The sequence below is a fragment of the Vidua chalybeata genome, chromosome 13 (assembly GCF_026979565.1).
Source record: "Vidua chalybeata isolate OUT-0048 chromosome 13, bVidCha1 merged haplotype, whole genome shotgun sequence".
Classification (NCBI taxonomy): domain Eukaryota; kingdom Metazoa; phylum Chordata; class Aves; order Passeriformes; family Viduidae; genus Vidua; species Vidua chalybeata.
The window spans coordinates 17,659,656-17,680,117 of record NC_071542.1 but is presented as its reverse complement, the minus strand read 5'-3'; the positions used below and the strand labels follow the sequence as shown (position 1 = coordinate 17,680,117).

The window sequence follows — 20,462 nt, the reverse complement described above, 5'->3', positions numbered from 1 at the left end:
ACAGCTTTTGTCAACCTCAAATTTGCTCCTTTATTTTTTCTTTGCTTAATATCATTAAAAATATGAGGGCTTTTTTAATTGAATATATCCAGGATCCAAGAAACAGCACTTTGAAAGAAACTTCACATTGGTACTTGCCAACTGTGTGGGCTTTCCTTTAATTATAAAGGATGCAGTTCCTGAAGTAATCATTCCTGATTTTCCTGTTTTGCACTAGCCCATTAAAAGTAGATTAAGCTACAGAGGTGATCCTTCTGTAGCAGAGAGGTGATTTGATTTCTTTACTGGGAGTATTTAATCCCCGAGGTGCAGAGGACCTTCAGTTTTTAAAAAATATCTTTATTTTTGACTGACTTTTAGCCCTTTCCAGAGCAAGAATTCCAGTTTTTCCAGTGGAAGTGCTCCTGGCAGTGCTGGTCTGTGGATAGGGATCTGGGAAGAAGCAGAGGTTTTTCACCCTAGGCTGGGCAGAATGAGTCACTCACTGCTGGACTTCTCACTTCTGCTTGCTTGGTGCTTCCACAGGCTGTGAGGAGAAGCTCTGAGCTCAGCATTCAGCAATAGGAGCTTTAGGCTGGGTAGGACTTAAAGTTTTTAGTTAGAGCTGGTCCCAAATCAGGCCAAGCTTGACCTTTGCATCTGCTGCCTATTCTTTGAAAGCAGCATTTGCAGGGGAGAAAACTTGTGACAGTTTGTGCAAATAAAAAGCCATCTACTTCTGAAATCCAGTTTCTCCAGCCTGATCCCAGCACTGCCACTGGTGGCCAGAGCTGCCCCCTGCTGCTGCCTGATTTGCTGCAGTGAAAACATCCAGTTTAAGGATAATGAAACTTAAGAACAGCCTGCAGACAGATTTGGAATCTCATCATTGGTTTTGTCAGAATCACTTGGGCAATGTTCCTCAAAGATGGTCTAACCCTCATGGGCCAGTCCTGGTACAAATACAGGGATTACAGAAGGAAGAGTTTCAGAGAACCCACCTTTTGATGAATCTGTTTAGTGATTGTGAGGAAAGATTTCCCCTGAAATATGTGAACTCTGGATCAGACCTCAAATCCCAGAATCCCCTTCTATTTTAAGATTAGGCATGTACTTATGAGCTTAGTTTAATAGTGCTATATTAACTAGTTTAATAGGTAATCATATGGTGAGGCATCCATGTGTGGAAGAAAACCATCAATTAGCGAAATCCCAGGAATCCAATAAGAAAATATGCACTACTGGGCTTTTCTAAGGTATAAATGTTTTGGGTGCATGTTCAGCCCCAGCCCATCTGACCACAAGGCAACTGTGAGTGCTCCTTCCACTGTGCCTTAACAGACTGGCCTGTTTTAATTACAGATGGGATAGCTTACAGTGCACAGTCTAGCTAAAAAATATAGATATATTAGGAAGCAGAACTGTGTAACAAGCCTCTCCCTTGGTCTTCTATTGTCTGCAAGCCTTTCTGTCTGACCCAAAATGTCATGTTTCACAGCCCTGCTTCATTAGGATGGCGCCTGCAAGCTGCTGTTTAGGGTCTGTTAGCAGCCCCAGCATAAATCCCCACTTCCAGGAGTTTATAATGCAGCAGTAAAACATTGCTCTAGGCTGGAACTTGGCATATAAAGTCTCTCAGGAACAATTGTGATTTCCCCCTCCTTTATTTTTACATTTGCTTATACACACACAATTCATTGAGGAGGTTTTTACTGTCCCCTTCCTGCATTTAAAAAGATTAAATGGCTGGGTTATTAATAGTTCAATTTTGGCTACTGTGCTTGGCCAGTCAATGGATCTGCAGTGCTGTTAACCAGCTCTGTTTGATGGGTGCAGGTCACTGTTTCACAAAGCTGCTCCAAGCTTAGTGGAAACAGCCCATTGTGGACCAGCAATGGCTATTTGGCTGTTAATTAACATGGGCTCCAGTGTTAATTAAAGCTGTGTCTGGGCCTGGGGTGCTCTGGGCATGGTGTCCTGAGCCAGATGCAGGCACATCTAAAACCCTGGAAGATGTTTCACAACTAAAACCCTGTGTTCCCTGGAAGAACATGGCAAGGGCTGAAGTGCTGCCTGACCTTGACATGGTTTGATCACAACTCATGATCCTGTACAGAGATATTGCTGGGAGATCTTCTGATGAGATAAAGATTTGGTTGAAATCATCTTCCCAGCTCAACTGTTTCCTCATCAAGGCTATGTTTCAATGAAATAATTTATTTCAAGTTCACTATTCCTAGAAATCATGGAAAAATTATGTGTTTCAGCCTTATGGAAAATGTTATAGTAACTTCTATTTTTCTTCAACATTAGGATATTTTTATAGGATATATATCCTATTTGTACTGTGAAGTCTTTACAAATAAATAAGAGAGAACAGCAATTTCTAAATATATAATGTAGACTGCAAAAATTAAAAAGGAGGCTTTTGCAAGAATTAAATACTTTAGTTAAAGTGAATTTTTTTTCCTTCCAGGACTTATTTTAGACATTTGTTCCTGATCTAGGTTTTGGTTAAATTATATTATTTCCCACAATTCCCAGAAAAAGCTTGCTATGCACTGTAATTTTTTTCCCACTTGTTCCTGTGCACAGGTGTTTGCAAAATCAGGGTATATTTCCATTAGCATATTAGACAGCAGTAATTCATCAGTACAATGTCCTCATTACTATGGAATTGAGGCACTCCCTGGACCTTCTCATCTGTTTTCCACTCTTCCTCCCACTTACATTTAATTTATAAAGGCAGCCTCAGGAAGATCAATTCTCATTAGTATGAATATGATAGATAATACATGAGTGTTGCAGGAGATTTGACCAGGTACTCAGCAGTGCAGTGTGAGTGACTGGAAGGAGGCAGCAGGTACCTCCCTGTGCACATTTCAAAGGCCCTGTATTGCTTTATATCAGATCAAAATTTGGCTTTATTATTTTATCTTCTGCTGGTTTATAATCCCACCTCCTTGGTCTAAACCAAGAGGATTTTAGTTTCCTGTATGATTTTTTTTCCCCTGAGAACACTGACTTTACTGACTTTACACAAAAAGGCTCAATATGGGGTTTTTTCATGCATTTTCTCTTTAATACATGAGGAATAAATTAAATTCTCTCTTTATTTACTCAGCATGGCACACATACTAAAGACACTCAACAGCTGGTTCTGGTGGGAGAATATCTGGATGCCCATCAACTGCACATGGGCAGATTTTGTAGACCGTGATGGACTTGTGTTTCCCAAACCACATCAGTTGTATGTCACAATCCCATACGCTTTTGTATTGCTGATCATCCGATTCTTCAGTGAAAGGTAAGAAAAGGAAATGCAATTTGATGCTAATGTTAATCCTCATTAATGCTGAAAGTGAGATATCTGTAGATCAATGTTATGTTTTATAAAGGAGGATTAGTTGGTGGATCACTAGGAAGATCTAGTACAGATAACACAGCAGGTGAAAAATGGGGAAATATCTTCATTATTAGGTACGTGTGGCTGTGGCCCAATCCAGAAGGGAAATATTTCTATCCAGCTTTTCTAGAGCAGAATTTGGATGCTTCTGATGATCTCCTTTCACTAGAGATACAATTCATTCTAAACCTTTTGGGCTTCCTTTTTCTCTTTCAGTGGAAGGATTGAGAGATTTGTCCTCTCAACCAAACCTCTCACTTGGTCCTGCACCAGAACATTTGTGTGAGGTTGATAGACCCCAGGTGTCTCTCTTTGGCCAAGCTAAGCAGACTGGAGGGATCTCAAAGTTTCATGTGAATATTTTATGCAGATCTAGTAAAGCTAGTTGCTTTTTTCCCCTGGACTTTGGCACCAAAAAATGGATTGCTTCTGCAGCTGGAATCTTAGGGGACAGGCAGAGGTTGGCTCCCCAGAAGAAAGCTACAATCATGTTAAGATTTGTGGTGTTTTGACTTATTTGTACCTTTTTTGCTTTATTTTCTTTTCTTTTTCCTCTAGAAGATGTGATTAGTAGGTTTTTATAATTATTTCAGGACAGAATGAGGAAATTTGGAATGTCCTAAGTTGGACAGACTTAAACCAGAAGCAGATAAGATCATTCATGCTGGAAATAAAAGTAATTTGGATCATATGTTCATAACCATTCCCAATGTGTCTCACTGCAGTGCTGAGGGTAATTAGCCCACACATCTGGCTGCAGTGAGCCTGGGGAAAGCTGACCACTGCCCTGAGTAATGAGGAATCCATGGCTCATGGCAGCAGGAAGGAGGGGCCTTTCCTGAACACCCTGCACAAGCAGCAAGGCGAAACCTTTGGCGCGCTCTGCAGCGATTTGGGTTGGAAAAGGGAAGGGAAAGAGAATGCATCAGTCCCAGGGAATGGCTGTGTGCCACAGGCTGGATCCAGGGTGGATCAGTGGTGGTGGCCCAGTGAAGAAGGTGCCAAGTGACTTTGCCCCTGGGAGGAAGTTGCCCAGTAGCAGTGCCTGAGCTCACCTGGAGAGAGCGTCCGGTCTTCCTTCACTCAACTCCAACACTCCTCTGATGGCCACAAAAGTCAGGATGTTTCCTTGAGTTTAACAGCATTTCATGGCCACAAACTGCATTCCTTGGGTCTTCTTTGTTGTGTGACAGCAGATAAACTGTGGTTCCCTCTTGGGATTAGCTAGCGGGAGATCCCTTTCTCCTCAGTGCACTGGCACATTCTATGGCAGATTAAATTGCATCCAATTTGTTTTCTTCATATCCTGGCATGAGAACAGCCAAGGTCTTGTAACTGTGTTGTATTTCTAAAGCTTTTTATACTTTTTCTTTTCAGATATGTTGCTAAACCTCTAGCAAAAGCCTTGGGTATAAAGAATGTAAGACGTGTGAAGCCACAGCCTAATCCTGTGTTAGAGAGTTATTTCCGGGAGTGCTCAAGACAACCATCCCAAGTAAGGATTCTCATTCTTTCAAACTGGTTTTGCTTTTGGAAAATCCCACTGTTACTGTTTCAATCAGCTCTCAGCAATGACATCATGGGACGAGTTCCAGCTGATTGACAGATGACTTAATTTATTTGGGTTTTTGTTGCTGTTCTGCTGACAAGGGTATATGGCATCTGAAACAGAAAATATGTTTAAGATGTTTAATTTTCTGGCATGCCGTTCTAGGTTAGATTGTTAATAATATTTCCAGTGAAGATTAGTGTTCCATCTTTAACTCATTCTGCCTGGAGAAAACTTCAGTTGATGTCTGTTGTTGGAAAGCAGGATCGTATTTACTGCAGGCAGTAAGATCAGAATGCTGGCATGGAAGCCTTTTGATCTGTTATGTTGCTGCATACTTAATCCTGGCTTATGTGAGAAAGAAAAGCAATCCTTCTACTACCATACTGTTTGTTTTTAAAATTGAACAAGGAAAAAAGACTGGCCAATGCTTGTCACCTGCAAAAATGAGGCCATTACTTTTTTCATGGCAGGCAAGTATTTTGCTGTGAGTGCAGCTGCAAGAAGTTCCCTTGCTTGACTACAGTTCCCAAACAATTGCAGATTTCCTACACTGGTCTTGAAAAGAAATATGTGCTTTCTGGTAATGAGGAATTTTGATAATTATTGATAGGGGAACTTGGCATTCTATCCCTAACTCTGCTATTCTTTTATTGTGTCTTTTGCCTGATAACATTGGGAATAGATGCATGGGTGTTCACACACGAGCTCTTCTCTCTTTGGGCAAGCATCCCGATCTCAGTTTCATTCCTTTCTTCTGCTTGAGTACAGTTGGCCATTTGATTTCTGAAAGGAAGCACAGCATTTTCAGACTCCTCAGAACATGGGAAAGATTCAAGCTGCCTCCTTTAGGTGTCCAGCTTGGGGACCAGCGTGCCTGGGAAAGCCTGGCTGGCAGATGAGGGCCTGTGGGCTCTGTTGTATGGAAACAGAGTCGCTGTTCCTGCGTGTCAAGTGGAGAGCTGGGAGCCAGCTGGGTGGGCTGGACACAGTGGCTGTTTGCACTCCAGCCCTCCCTGGCAGCTCAGGTGCCTTTTCTCACATTCCAGAGGTTTTCCTGAGGGTAGGAGACTCGCTGGTCTGGCCTCACCTCAGTGGAGGCAGCTGCTGCCACCCACTATTTGCGTACTGCCCTCGGGAGGAAAGAACTTCCCCAGGGATGAGCCAAACACTCTCCTTGCTCCTGAGGCAGCCCTGGGAGGTCATCCCACACTTCTGCACTTGGGGATGGAGGAGAGGGAGGAGGCCCACAGGCTGCTGCATGTGGGGCACTGAGCTCCCCAAAATGCAGGAGTGTCACTGCCTTGTGCTGGGCACGTGCTGGCCTGGCCACCTTGGGAGCACAGGGGATGCAGAGACCCCGGGTGTGGCAACCCCATGGCCAGTGCAGTTCTAGGCCCTGCTCCACCCCCAGTTTAGTTCTGGTGCTGGAGAGGGACACTCTGGACCTTGCTCAGGAGGACTGGCTTGCTTTGGATTAGAGAACAGAGCTCAGGTCACTTTAATTCCAGGCCACTTTTCATCTGTGAGACTCATATATAAACAAATTTTAATATTTATAATTAGGTAAGATATTAGGTGCCATGTCCACGTCTGTTCAAACATGGCACTTCCACCTCCAGCCTAAGCTCTCATCTAACAGTAAAAGTTGCATCTCTGAAACTCTCAGGAGTGACCACAATAGAACAGGTTGTGGATCTGTTAATTTTGTGCCTGCTTTATTTATATAAATAAAAATCCAGGGTTTCTGTGAGCATTACTCAAAAATACTCTCCCATGCATATTTAATATTGGTAATATTTTTAAATGAAGACCTTGCAACAGTGGGAAGCTGCTCTGTGAACTACAAAATAAATGAAAGTGACACTGGAGTGCATCTGTTGTTAACACTGTTCCATTTCTTGCAGTCAGAGATCAAAGGCCTTGCCAAAAAGTGCAACTGCACCGTCCATTTGGTGGAGAAATGGTTCAGGAGACGGCGAAACCTGGAGATCCCAACAGTGCTCCAGAAATTCCAGGAAGCCTTGTAAGGAAAGACAATGCTTTTGGTTATCATTGCTTTACTCTTTTGGAAAAAAATGATTGAGGTCCCCCCTTCCCAGAAGGCCGGGTCTGCCTGATGAGGGTTTTGGTTTGAAAGGATTTAGTAGCATTTCTCCAAATGATGGTTAAAAGTTTAGGTTAACTGTTTCTCCTGGGGGAAAAAAAAACCAAACCACACCTTAAAATATTTTACAGTTTTCTTCTCTTTAGAATAATGGATTTGTAGACTCCTGGTACAAGGTGTAAGATGAAAACATGCAGAGAATAGGAAAATATTTTCCTGTCTGCCAGTAATCATAGGGGAGCAGCAATGCTTACCCTGGTGTATGTTTGTACCCATGCTGTCATTTTGGGATGCTGTCATGTGTACCAAAGTCAGTTCAAGAGCAGGAATTGTGGCATCCAGACTGAAGGACATGTGCCACAGCTTGATCATGGGATACTGTGTGAAACAGGAACTCAAACTCACTGCTGAGAGTGGGCCAGTGAGCAGCTTTGAGTGAGAGTAATGAATATGTAACGAGTTTCAAAACCTTCTGCATATGATTTTTCACTTATGTGTGAGAACTTCCTCATACCTAAACACTTTAAGTGTGATCTAAAATCTCACACAAATTGCAAATCCCCAAATGGGCACAGCTCGTCCCTTTTGGGTACTGACATCAACTGTACTAGTGCAAAGCACTTTCAAATACTCTGTGTATTTGGCTTTTCATTAGCATAATTACATAGGCAAAACTTCACCTGATTATAATATTGAACCTCTGTAACTGTAGATCAGCTCAAGGAATGAGGGTTAAAAGTACAGCACAGAGCTCAAAGTCGAGTACTTTATCAAGATGATTTCCAGTGTTAATCAATGTGATGATGATTTAGTGGTGTCCTCTGTCAGACATAAATCCAGATGATAGACAGAGGTGTGTCTCTTTGAAGTCTGAGCTGAGTAAACTCTCCTGACATGGTTTATGTCTGCTGTTGTTTTGGGGATCAGTTCATTTGGTTTCACAAGTGACAATAAGATTTCCTGCTATTGCTAAAAGACCTGCCTGCCATGCGTGCCTGTGTCTAGTAACACACAGCTAAAGACTGAAATTCCAACTTGCTTGGCAGCTTGAGTGAGAATGAAGCAAACAGGTTACTCTTGTGCAATTTTGCTCTGCTCTTTGTCAGTGAATTTAATTGAATATAATTCTCTAGGCAAAAAAATGAGGAACAGAGTTATTCTACTCTAGTAGTCAGTGTTATGAGCGTTATGAAATTTTTTTAAAGTCTGCAATCTCCAAGATCTTTTTTCTGAATCACAAGGAAAATCTGATGAGCCAGATCTAAACCATACTTATTCTATTAGTGCTCCCAGTTAAGCAACTCTGGGGTTTTGAAAGCCCTTTGCATGAAACCTTCACTGCCTTGTAAGACTTACCAGCCCTTAACTTCCCCTACAAAGTTCTTTTTTATTACATTCAGTTCAAGAGAAAAGATTCCTGAAGTTAAACCAGAAAATCCTCTTGCATAGCTGTTGTTCAGTGCTCTCTCTGGTGGCCAGGATCAGAGTTTAAAAGGCACTTGAGTAAAATTTGGTGAATTTGGATGAGTTTTACTTTAGGTTTTATTCACCAAATTCATAAAGAAGCTTGGCTAAATAAAAAACGAGGCAGTGCTCTGGCAGCCTTGCACATAGAATGAGTTCATCTCAAGTGCTGTTTATTGCCAAATGCATTCAATAGATATTTGTAGGGCTGGGGACTAATGGCACAGTCTTGTAGGTGTTCTGTGCTTTGAATCTGATTGGAAAACCCCACTTGCACTTTACAACCAACACAGAATCAGTTCTGCCATACTCACTGGCCCACTCACACCTTGTTTGGAATGGGAGGCATGAGGGCAGAAGCAGCTGCTGTGTAAAGTCTGTCCCATGCCACAGTGTTGTGTTTTCCAGCATTTCTTGGTTAACTCTGAGCCAGGTATTACTTGTGGTTTCCACTGTGGAATTTCCACCATGTACCTCTGTGCTTTTCCTCTTCATGCAGTGCTTGTTGTGTAGTGTTGTTTTCAAATCATCTGAGGAAAAATAGTTTAAAGTTGAGAAGAAAAACAGTTGTTTATCACATGTGTATCAAGTGTCAATTTTGTAATTATTTTCCTGACTTCTTTCTCAGGTGTGAGACACTTTATTTTGTCTCACCTCCAATATTCCAGGCCCTCATTTTTGTTTGTTCTTTTTCTCATAAAACACTGTCTCAGCCTTTGAAAATCTCATTCTTTCTCCTGGAATATCAACCTCCAGGAATGTGGGGCTCAGAAAGTAGGGGCTGCTTTTACCACACACGTTCTCCTCCTCTTCTCTCATTTGGCACTTCATTAACACTTGCCAAAGACCCCAGTCTCATCTTCTACATCTCTCAATCCCTTGCTACAGTGTTCTTGTGGTGCTTTCTCCTTTTCAGTGGGTTTGGGTTGTCTGGGAGCTGCTTGCTGCTCTCCTCTGGGATACCTCTCGTTCTAGAACAAGTTCTCAGCAGGTCTGGGGCCATGTGCCTATCCCTGTCCCAGCCTTTCTTTGCATGTCAAGTCCTGCACTGTTTTCCTACTGGACTTGCAGAGCTGCTTAGGGGAAAGGTCAGGCTTCTTCCTGCCGAGGGGAAGAGTGGGAAGGAAGGAGTTTTACATCACCTGTAGAGGTGGGAGTGGGAATGCTTGGGCTGAGGCTGCAGCCACACCCAGTCCTAGGGACAATAGCTCCCACACAGGCTCCAGAGTCATCAGGAGCCGATTGCTGGCTCCAAGTCGCAGCATCCTGCTCTGAGTCCTGAAAGCAACAGCACAGTCCACTGAGATGCTCAAGAGCTTTTTCCCTTTGCTGACTTAGCAGGCTGATGGTGCAAAGCTGGAAGGTTTATCTGCCTTGCTGGATATCCATTTAATCCACAAAAAGCTTAGATCAGGCTAAATTCTGGCACATCTAGTCAAAGATGAGGTTATAGTTAATTGAGGCCTTGTAGCAAGATGTAAACTAACCCAGTAGATGCTAATAATTCATAAGGCTCCCTTATTGTCAGCAATTGGTGTTGAGAGAGATGAAGTGAATTAACCCAGGAAAAGGTTTGTGTTCTCAAACATTAATTTTTAGAGGATTTATTACACTTGCTGTGGTCATTCTCTTGATCAGTTCAAGCCTGGCTGGAAAATTATTGCTATCATGACAATTAAAATATCTGTGTCGTGATAATGTAAAAGAATTTCCTTATTAGCAGTGAATCAAACCTTAAATATTTAAGTATTAATAATTCAAATACAATTAATATGTGGCAATATTTAGTATTGAGTGTGAGGCCACATTTATGTGAAGATTGTCTGTGATACACAATGATTTACAGTAATTCTGGCTCAGGACTATCTTTACAAAATATAATGGTTTGTTCCTATTTTTTCATTTCAATTTTGCAGCTGGCGATTTTCATTCTATCTGACATCCTCCATTGTTGGATTTATATTTCTGTATGATGTAAGTTAACTTTTTGAAAGATTTATACTCTATTTTTAACAAAATAATTTTTAGATTTTCTTGAATCCTATTGAAAGACTGTGGTTTCAATGGCTCTGTAGGATGAGATCTTTGCTGTATATAATCTGGTTGATGAGCTGCAATGTGCACTGAGATTTAATTTTTAAGTTAGCTTTAGACCTTCTATGATAAAGGAATTTATGAGTAATCAGTATTTTTAAGGCAAGCTTGAAGAAGTCACGCAGATGGTTTTACAACCTGCCTTGTTAACACCTACAAATGCATCACATGGCCATGTTTTCCTCAGAGGACACCATAAACCTTTTTTGGCAGGACTTTTGGTGGTCACAGCTATTTATTGAGGTGTTGCTGCTGAGTCAGAAGTTGGGAATAACAGAGATTGGTGCTTGTAACTCCGTGAGCCCTGCCTGGGGTGTCATTAATGCTTCCCCGGAGCAACGGAACAGATCCCGGCGTGTCTCTGCTCATCTGGCCCTTCTCCCCTAATACTGCTTATCATCCTCATCCACTGCTCTGTGTCACTGGTAAACACAGCAAATTTAATCACTGTGGCAACATATCTTGAGTAATTGCAGTAATAAAACACACGCCCACTGCTTTGGATGATGAAATTGTGAACTGGAAGGTTTCAGGTGTCCTGAAAAGAAGCCAAAAAGCTGGGAACAATATAATAAATCTGAGATGTAAGTTCCCTTTAGAAATTGGTGAAGAACAGTTATCAAGATTACAGCTTGTCAGCTTGCTCCACTTAGAGAGATTTTAAGTAGTGAAGGTGTTGAGTTAAGGTGATAATTGTTGCTGAGCTGAGCAGTGTCTGACTGAGGTGTCTTCCCCAGAAACCCTGGTTTTACGACATATGGCAGACGTGGGTTGGTTATCCGTTTCAGGTGAGCTTTTTGGCATCGGGCCAGTGGCCTCCAGGCATTCCAGGTATTTCCCCATTGGAAGGGGTAATCTACAGCAGCCTTTTCCCTCCACACGGGCACCACCTAAAGGGGTGTGGCACCCAAGCCTCCTGCCTTTTTTTGGGAAGTGCTGCCGACTGTTGCAGGACTTCCTTGGGATCTGCCTGTGCTGCAACTTCCCCCTCCAGCACCCATCCCAGGATACCAGTTACTCACTGGAGATGTTATGTGTTCCCAGATTTGGTGCAGAACCCCTGCACTGCTCCAGGCCCCATGGTGCTTCAAGGCACTCTTATTTTAATAACTCTGCCCCATCCCACTGCCTTCGTATTCCTGTCCTAGGCAGGGGCCAGGAATACAAATAATCCTGCATCCAGCTGAGTCTTCCCAGCTCCTGGTACACACCTGGGAAATGTATTGGCCCAAGGGAGCAGCCCAGCTCGGCTTTCCCCTGGGCAGATGCATAGGATTTTAGCATAAATAACTGACATTTCAGTTTATTGTATTAATTGTTCACCGAAACAGAGGGGTTTTATTTGCAGTTGTTTGTAATTAAATGCAGAAGGACTCTGCATGTAGTTCTGTGACAGAAACATGGAGAAAAAGCATGTTAAAATTCAGAGGTGGGGGAGGAACTGTGGGAATTGAGCATTTGGGCTGAGCAAAGGTTAACATACTTGGCTCTCAGAACATCCTTCTTAATGAAGCCCAGGACAGGAATTTAATTTAGCTTAATTTTTAAAGCAAGACTCACCAGAGAAGCAGAAGTCAGGAAAGGAAAAAAAATAAGTAAACTCACTTGTCATTTACTTTTTCCTACTCTCAGAGTTAACTGTGTTTTTCCTCATCACAGACCTTGCTGCCATCCCAGTACTGGTACTACATGGCCGAGATCGGGTTTTACTGGTCTCTCGTATTTACCCTTGGGATCGACATCAAGCGGAAGGCAAGTGCTGGTGCCGGCTCGTAGCTCGAGCCTCTGCCCCGTGAGCGGGGAAAAGGCGTTTGCGAGGAGGAGCCGCGGCCGCTTGAGGGCAGCCTCCGCCTGCGCCTGGCATCCCGCACACCTGCAGGAGCCCCGGCTGCCGCGGCAGCGCCCGGGGCTGCCAAGCCAGGGACCCTCGGTGTCGCTGAGCCGCTCCTTGTGTCCACTCGGGGACCCCCGGCTCGCTCCGCACAGCGGACGGCGGGGGACACTCTCCCGTGCCTCGGGAGGGCGGCTAAGTTTTGGCCTTACGCCAGCCAGGGGTAAAGCCTAGGTTTATTGAGGAGAGCTCCAAAGAGACCCACAAGCCAGGGGAACCAGCCGACCGAAACCGCAGACTGCGCTGTGCAGCACAATATAAACGGCGGTGGAAACGGAGGGAGATCACCCGCCCACCCATGGGAATGTTCGGGGGAGTGGAAGGTGGGGAGACAGACACATGGGGAATTCAACAGGGGAGGTGGGAAGGAGGGACCCCTGGCCTCTGCCCAATCACTTGATGCCCTTTGTGGAAGGTTCTGGATGAGTGGGATGGGGAGTCGAGTGATGGACAAGGCACCAGGGAGGGGACAGGGGAATGATCCAGAGAACTGGGGGGAGATGGACATCAGGGAAGGAGGAGGGGATTGACATGCAAGGAAAGGGGTAGTTCAGGGTAAAACCACGGGGGAAATGGGGGGTTGAAGGGATGAACCGAAGCAGAACTGGTACAAAACATGAAACTTAAAAACACAATACAACACCTCAGGGGCTCTGCGTGACCGGCTTCACCTTGATTTGCTTCTGTCCCTCCCAGGATTTTATGGCTCACGTCGTTCATCACCTGGCAGCCATCGGGTTGATGAGCGGCTCTTGGTGTGGCAATTACGTGCGGCTTGGAACTCTGGTGATCTTCGTGCACGACACTGCAGATTTCTGGCTCGAGGTAACCCTGCTATCCAGCTGTTTTTTGGTTTTGTTTTGTTTTGTTTTGTTTTTTTTTCTGTCCTGCGTTTTTTCTGTTTTGGTGTCAGTGATATTTTAATCTTTTGGTCACGAGTTTCATATGATCCCTTCCTATCCCCACAGGGACACAGCTTTGTGGATTTGTAACTTGTAAGATAAAAAAGAGCTTTTAGGTAATTTAAGCTGATACTTTGTTACAGAATCCATTGTGAGAAAGGAGCAGAAAATTTCCTCAGAACAGAGACTGGGAATAAAGCTGCCTTCCTGGATTATTCTTGTTTCACTGATAAAATTAGACCAGGTTGTCCACAGCATGACAGAATCACTGAGGCTGGAAAAGACCTCTGACATCAAGTCCAACCTGTATCAGGTGTTTTCTGGCAGAAGAAAAGTTTATTCTCCTGGACTGAAGGGAAAGTTCCTTCCCTGCACTAAATATCAGTGGAAGTGTTTAAGTGTCCTACTCTGCACAGAGAACTGTGATCAGAGTGGCTTCTGGACTTCTTGGAAGACAAACACAGGGTTTTTTCACTAGAATTACCCTGAGTTTCTAACACCTGGTTTGAGGGCACAGTTTCATCACCTCTTTTGGTGGCAGTGCCAGTGAAAGCAGCCCTTGTAGGCTGTTATGTGTCACTGTCCATTTCTGTTCCTGATATTCTATCATACTATATGAGAGCAACTAATTGTGGGGTTGTGCACTTGGGATTGGTCCAGATTTAACAGGTTTTCTTGCTGGCTTACTTTTAATCCTGAACTGCTCCTAGGTCCAGTTAACTGTGGCCTTACAAAGAATTGAGTTGACAACTGGTAGGACAGCACTTGGATGAAAACTGGAGTTGAGTACCAGAACAATTTAATCCAGCCCTGCCACTGAAAAGGAGGAGGAAAAGAAAAGAAGTTAATGAAGCTGCTGTTTAAAACTTAGGCTTGGCATCTGCAGCTTTGTTCACACTTGAAAACTTTGCCCAGGATGGTTCCTAATGGAGCAGGGGGAGCTGGACAGTTCATTTAGGGGAGAAGCAGCACTGACAGCCTTTATTAGTGGGATAGGGACTAGCACTGAGATCTCCTGCTCTCAGAAAGAAGACAGGAGCTGAATTGGGCCCTGAGGAGGGTCAGTAACAGGCATGTCCCAGAACACCTGTGTTTAAGGGGTCCCTGCTACTTCTGAATGTGCAGGTGTAGCAGCAGCTTCTCTTGGAATTCAGTCTGTTTGGAATGTGGTGGGAAAATGAGGAATTACCTCTGTTCTAAAGAGCACTTTGTGTTTCCATGACACTTTATATTCTGGTCTGAGAGCTGTTCTTTAGGCCTGTGATGCAGAGTCCTTTCCTTCAAGATAAAAAGAGAAATATAAACAAAGAATCCGCTCTGATGCTGCTTTATTAGGTGTCAGTAAAGTGATTGCTTTACATGTCAAACTGGAAGGAAATACTATTCCTGCTTAGGTGGAAGATGAGTCTTTATTTATGAAAACACAGAATTTATTTCAGAGAATATTTATAATACATTTGGGGATTTTTATCCACTGCAGGCAGCCAAAATGTTTAATTATGCTCGCTGGGAGAAAACCTGCAACATGCTGTTTATCATCTTCTCTATCGCATTCTTCATCACCAGGATGATCCTGTTCCCCTTCTGGTAAGCCATATTTAATCCAGTCACAGGCTTTTACTTCATTCCCACTTCCTCTGAAAGTTTAGTGTTGGTTGTGATGGAAAAAGCAAAGGAATGGACTGGACTTGAAAATTCTGCTAGTGAGAAAATTGACAAAAACTGCCTCTTTTTTTTTTTTTTTAATTATTACATAAAAATAATTTTAAATGAGCCTATTGAACCTAAATAAAAGCTCTTACGTGTTATATAACTTGTTTTGTAAATAGTAGTTAAATGCTACAAGTCTCTGCATTTTCAAGGGGACTGAGCCCCTTAACTAAGAGAAATCCTTTTCCCTTCCATCCCACCCCTTCTGCTGTAGCTGCAAGTCAGAGTGCATGACTGTAGTTAATGTTTTTTGGAGCCTTCTTTCCCCTACCCAGTCCTTGGGTAGTGCCTCACCTCACTCACATGAGGAGCACTCAGAGAAGTTGAGGTGAACCAATTAATTTATGAAGTCAGCACAAATAAATCTTAACTTCCTAAATACTTGCATGCCTTTGGAGTGCTATGATTTAATCTGCTTTGGAGTATCCACATGGGTGCTTAACATGTTTATCTTTTAAAAAGTGTTTAATGTGTTTCACATTCACAGCTCTAATTTGCCCCTCCCTGCACATGGACAAACCCTTAGAGACTTAAGCTGGTTAAATTAATAGTTCTGAACATTGATCAACATAAGGCTTTAATTTCCTGTAGTATTTTCTTTCAGAAATGCTGATGTCTTTTACTTTATTGTTGTTTTTTAATTAACTGTACAAGTGATTTGCAATCATTTTGCTTCACTGAGTTTCTTGTTCTTCAGTTCTTGAGCTTGGAAGCGAAACACGATGAGATTAAAAGGACTCAAAAAGCCCCAAATAATATAGAAGTAGTGAAGTCTGAAGATGGACAAAACATATGTTAATTAACAAAAGGCCCTGTTGCAAAGCCTGTAGGATTTTCTCTGGACTGTGGATTTCAGATTAGAGAGAATTTGCACTAAAAAAAGGCATAGGCAAGCTCTGAGTTGCACAGTATCTAGACCACACAGAGATGAAGATCTGAAAAACAGGGACTTTTTCTAACCTCCCTTAGAATCCTTCCATGCCAGACTCAAATTTCTCATCTTGTGAAGTCTGTATTTCAATAGAGATGCATCATCTAGTTAAGGCAGGGCTTGTTAATTAATCTACCATCTTTGCAGAGCTTTTTAATATTAATCAGCTTGGAATATGAGATTAGAAATAAACGTAAATAGCGTAAGGAAGAGATCCTGCACCATAACAATGATTTTTATTTTTTAGGATTCTTCGTGCCACACTATATCAGCCTACCTACTACTCCACAACTCCTGTCATAGCATATTTTTTATTCAATGGGATGCTATTAATCCTCCAAGGCTTGCATTTATATTGGGGTTACTTAATTTTCAAGATTTTGAAAAGGTTCGTTTTCCTAAAGGTAAGAAATTTGTTTCTTCAGAAAGATGTGTGAAGTATCAAACAGATGCCAATACCTCCAATATAGATTTAGTTGGAATTTTATTGTTTCCTGAGCTTTCTAGTCAGCATTTCTGATAGGGATCTACAAAGCATGGAGGCGTTCAAATGTGCTTTGCACCTCTCATTGTCACACCCAATATCTTGGTTGGAATACAAAGACTTCAGCTAGAACAGGGGGTTTTGCCTGTAGTTGATGTTTTGTACCAATAGTAAATCAGAAATTATTCAGAACCTGAAGCCCTAAGATGGTCCAGAACTCCTCAGGAATTCCTGTGCTCTGAGTGAAAGCAATCTTTTGTCACTGAGCTTCGTCACAATTTACCAAAAAAGAGAAGAAGTGAGTGATGAGAGCTTTGACTACAATTTTTCTGCAGTATTTAAATTTCTTCATGTTTGCCTAAATCTGAGGTCACCTAAACTTGAGCACTGGTTTTGGATCACAAAAACCAAACGAAGCATATCTGGTATTAGGTTATGACTCAATGAAATACTGTCATATTCAGCTGGAGCAGAGGAACAGTGCAAGTCTGGTGCTGCCTAATCTGCTTTTACCTTGTAGAGAAAACTCATATGGGAAAAAACTCTGAACAAAACTGCCATTTATGTCTCGTTTGATTGCATGAAGTAGTGACATTTTCACAAGGCCTTGTGCCATGAAATGTGCAGTGGAGTGCAGGGTAGATAAAATATTTATCAAAAGCATTACAGGGAAGGACTCTGGAGAATGTCTCTAATATTTGGCACAAGTATTGTCAGGTATATTTTTCTAGTTAAGATGAAATTTAAGTTGTGCTGTTGAAAAATGGTATTTTTTCTGAGGCTCAAGAAACAAAAACTTAATGAAACTGTCTGTCCTTTTATCTGAAGCAGTTTATGCTGTGAGGCATCTTAAGGAAATAGAAATATTCCTCTCTCCCTGTATTTAATTGTTGTTTGTGTGCTAACAGGAACCATCCTGTAATTATTGGATTTTTGGATTCCATCAAATCTTATGCAAACAGACAGCTGGGTATCATAGGGAGACCCAACATCAGCCCTTGAAGTTACAAATTCAGCCCTTGTAAGACAGGAAACAGCAGCACAGAAGGGACAAATCTGTGGAGGAAATGGTTTGTGTTGCTCTGCTTCTAAAACAAGCTTTTATGTTCCCTTAGACACTTGAGAATCTTGTATTTCTTGTGTGTCATTTACCTCTCTTTGACTAATTACTACATTTTTTCTGGCCTAGGTGTAAAGTGCTTTACTACTTGGGGTTTTTTTTGTGATTCTGGCCTTGTCTCTGTGCTGTTCTTGTTCCCTGTGCACAACCCCTCCTAAGAATGGAGAGACATCCCTCTGCCTCCCAGCTGAGGAAGGGGAAGGCTTAGCAGAGCTCTCCATCCACACTGGCTGAGGTTCTGAGAGCACAGTGCCAGAAGGTGCTCAGATGCAGTGGTGGGTAGGACATGGCCAGGCCAGCTATATAAGGCCACTCTGCCCTGTCTGCTTGTGTGCCTTTGTAAGGGGCAGAAATGTTTTATTTTGAGATAAGAGCTCTGTTGTGTTCGTCACTGCTAAAAAATGGGAAAGCACCAAGCCTGCATCCCTACCACGGATTTTTGATTCCTTATACAGCTCTCTGAGAAGATGGCTTCCAAATAACATTTTTACAGTGGTAGCAGCAGCAGCCTGGGCCCTTTTCAGTCTGGATGACTTCAGCTGGCTTGCATGCACAGCCTGTTTTCCATAGCAGTGGCAAACTTGGCTGTGAAAGCAGCCAGTGCCTCCAGAGCTGGAAAGGCAATGTTGAAAAGAATGGTGTTGGCAAGGAGGGGTTTTATACCAACATCTTTGTTACAGACAAGCTGCACACAAATAGCTGCTGCTATTTTAGGGAAATACCAGTAGACCATCATTCTGGTGTTAGAAGGGGTTTGTTTCTCTGCCTAAGACTAGCTGTTTTCTGAATGAAAACTTAGCAAGTTTTTGATATTTTTCTTCAAGCAACAGTTAGCTACTTCAGATGGAAAAATGAAGTCATGGTATAACTGGGAATAGAGACTTCTGTTGTTTAACTGAAGGAAGCTCTGAGCATAGAAGGGTGTAAGGAATTTTTCAGTGCCCTCTTGTGCCTCGATCCTGGAGTTTTGGGGTCACTGCAGCCTTGAGAGCTGGTGGCTTCTTCCGTGCTTTCCTCTTGCCCCTGAGGAGAAGATGGCTTTTGACTGAGAGTGGCTGGTCAGAAGCTCTTCATCTCAGCTGTCACCTCCCCCCTGCACCGATAGAGGGGACAGTTGCCCTCAGCCCTCTGGGATGACTGCTCAGCCAACTGACTTGCTTCATCAAAAAAGAGCTTGGGCTGAAAATCTTGCGTTTTTCCTCCTCCCAAATACTGTAGCGAGAGATGGCTGAAAATTAGGGAAAAGGAAAGAAGGGAGATGATCTTCTGCCATCCCTCTGTGTCCTGTTTTCCCAGCCATGGGACTCTCTGGCCCAGGGACTGGTGGCACAGAGCAGCACTGGTGGCCTCCAGGATCAGAGGACTTGTGTCACCTTTCTCTTGGCGCTCTGGGAATGCCCTGAAAATGGAGAGTTCTCCATCCACAAGCTCAGCTGTACTCAGCTACTTCACGTTAGGAAGCTTTTTATTTTCCATAGGGGTAAACTTGAGCGTTCAGAATTATTTTCAAAACCCTTATTCTTCCCTCTGGGAAACAGAAATGTTCCCTAAATATCCTTTCTCATGTGGCATTTGTGACCTTGTGTACGAGTAAAGCCTGTAAGCCAAGCCCTTCAAGGTCAGACCTGTAGCCATGTACCAGTTCTGCTTTGAGAGGAAGGAGGACATTCTTCAGTGTAATTTCTTTTCAGGTTAGGTCAGGCAATTGCAATGTTAGCTGCTGGCTGCCATCTTGATGTCCAAGGCCTTTTGTTGCTAGGAAACTCCGTGTGTTTCTGTAATATTGTTCAATTACATGGTTAAATTACCCACTTGTATCAAGTTTCAAGCACCACTGAAACATGTCTAGTCATCATGTCTGCACATATGAGAATATTTTAGGAAAATTGAAAAAGCATATAGAGAAGTATGTACATATGCACTGATTTAAAACATCTCGCCAGGAAAATCCCGTGGAGATTAAACATTTTATTTCCAAGGTCAGAAAAAGGGAGTGAATGACAGCAGCTTATAGCCACATTATTATGGCAAATTAAGATGTAAAATATATGTTAAACCCATTACACACCGAGTTAAGGTTTTGAGACTATGGTGCTTTAAATCTTGAAAAATGTGTAAGTTGTAGGAAATGGGCATGATGTCCACATGTCTCAGATACTTCAGGGCTGATGCAAAGTCCATCAGTGGAGGGTAATGGCAGGTTTCTAACAGACTGTAATGTGTCCAGGAATAGGCTTTCCTGCTCTTGTAATTGTTTTGCCACCATCAGACCACCTTCAAGGAAGGCAGTGAGCTGCTCACTAATGGCTGCTGGTATTTAGGAGTCAGCAGCAGCAGTTTTCTTGGATTCACTGTGGTTCTTTCCTCTTCCTGAAGCAGAAAAGACCCTGCACTGCTGTAGATCAGGATTTTGGACTTGTCACTCTTTAAAAACCTGTTCGTGTTCAATATTCCTTTGGCATTTTGTACTTGGTAAGCTTTTTAAAGACTGGTTGGGTGTATCCTTGTCCATGGTTTGTTCATTCCTTATTTGGCCCAAATTCCCAAGGCAACAGTGAGAGTTAGTGTTCAAAGAATGACTAAAAACAGAGTAAGGGAAACTGAAATTATAAGAAAATACTATTTTGGGTTGAAATGAGAGCTGTGAAGTGCTTGTTATGATCCTTCTGCTGTTCCCAGCCATCATTTTTCTACTGCAGCATTTTTCCTCTTACTTTTTTTTTTATGCTTGATCTGCTGGCATCAAACAAATTGAAATTTAATGAGAATTAGCACATTCAGTGAGAAGTCATTTCCTTCAGAAAATTGCCATACTACAGAAGTTA

The 20,462-nt window shown here is 42.7% G+C and overlaps 1 protein-coding gene and 1 long non-coding RNA gene across 7 annotated transcripts in view; one reads left to right on the top strand and one right to left on the bottom strand.

Moving 5' to 3' along the window:
* CERS3 (ceramide synthase 3) overlaps positions 1-20,462 on the top strand; it is a 43,080-nt gene that overhangs the window by 10,462 nt on the left and 12,156 nt on the right. For 4 of the 6 annotated variants that reach the window (XM_053954522.1, XM_053954521.1, XM_053954523.1 and 1 more), the window contains 9 exons: positions 3,104-3,286; positions 4,763-4,880; positions 6,842-6,960; positions 10,422-10,479; positions 11,337-11,387; positions 12,259-12,351; positions 13,187-13,315; positions 14,873-14,979; positions 16,281-16,437. In XM_053954522.1, coding sequence (XP_053810497.1) covers positions 3,105-3,286; positions 4,763-4,880; positions 6,842-6,960; positions 10,422-10,479; positions 11,337-11,387; positions 12,259-12,351; positions 13,187-13,315; positions 14,873-14,979; positions 16,281-16,437 — 1,014 coding nt within the window. In that variant the 5' untranslated portion in view covers position 3,104. The remainder of the gene's footprint in view (positions 1-3,103; positions 3,287-4,762; positions 4,881-6,841; positions 6,961-10,421; positions 10,480-11,336; positions 11,388-12,258; positions 12,352-13,186; positions 13,316-14,872; positions 14,980-16,280; positions 16,438-20,462) is intronic. The other 2 variants (XM_053954525.1, XM_053954524.1) reach the window with 2 other exon arrangements.
* LOC128794542 (uncharacterized) lies at positions 6,813-12,281 on the bottom strand. Its single transcript, XR_008433181.1, has 3 exons — positions 12,205-12,281; positions 8,980-9,035; positions 6,813-6,957 (listed from the first exon to the last, which is right to left on the bottom strand). It is a non-coding gene; the product is annotated as an uncharacterized LOC128794542 (long non-coding RNA).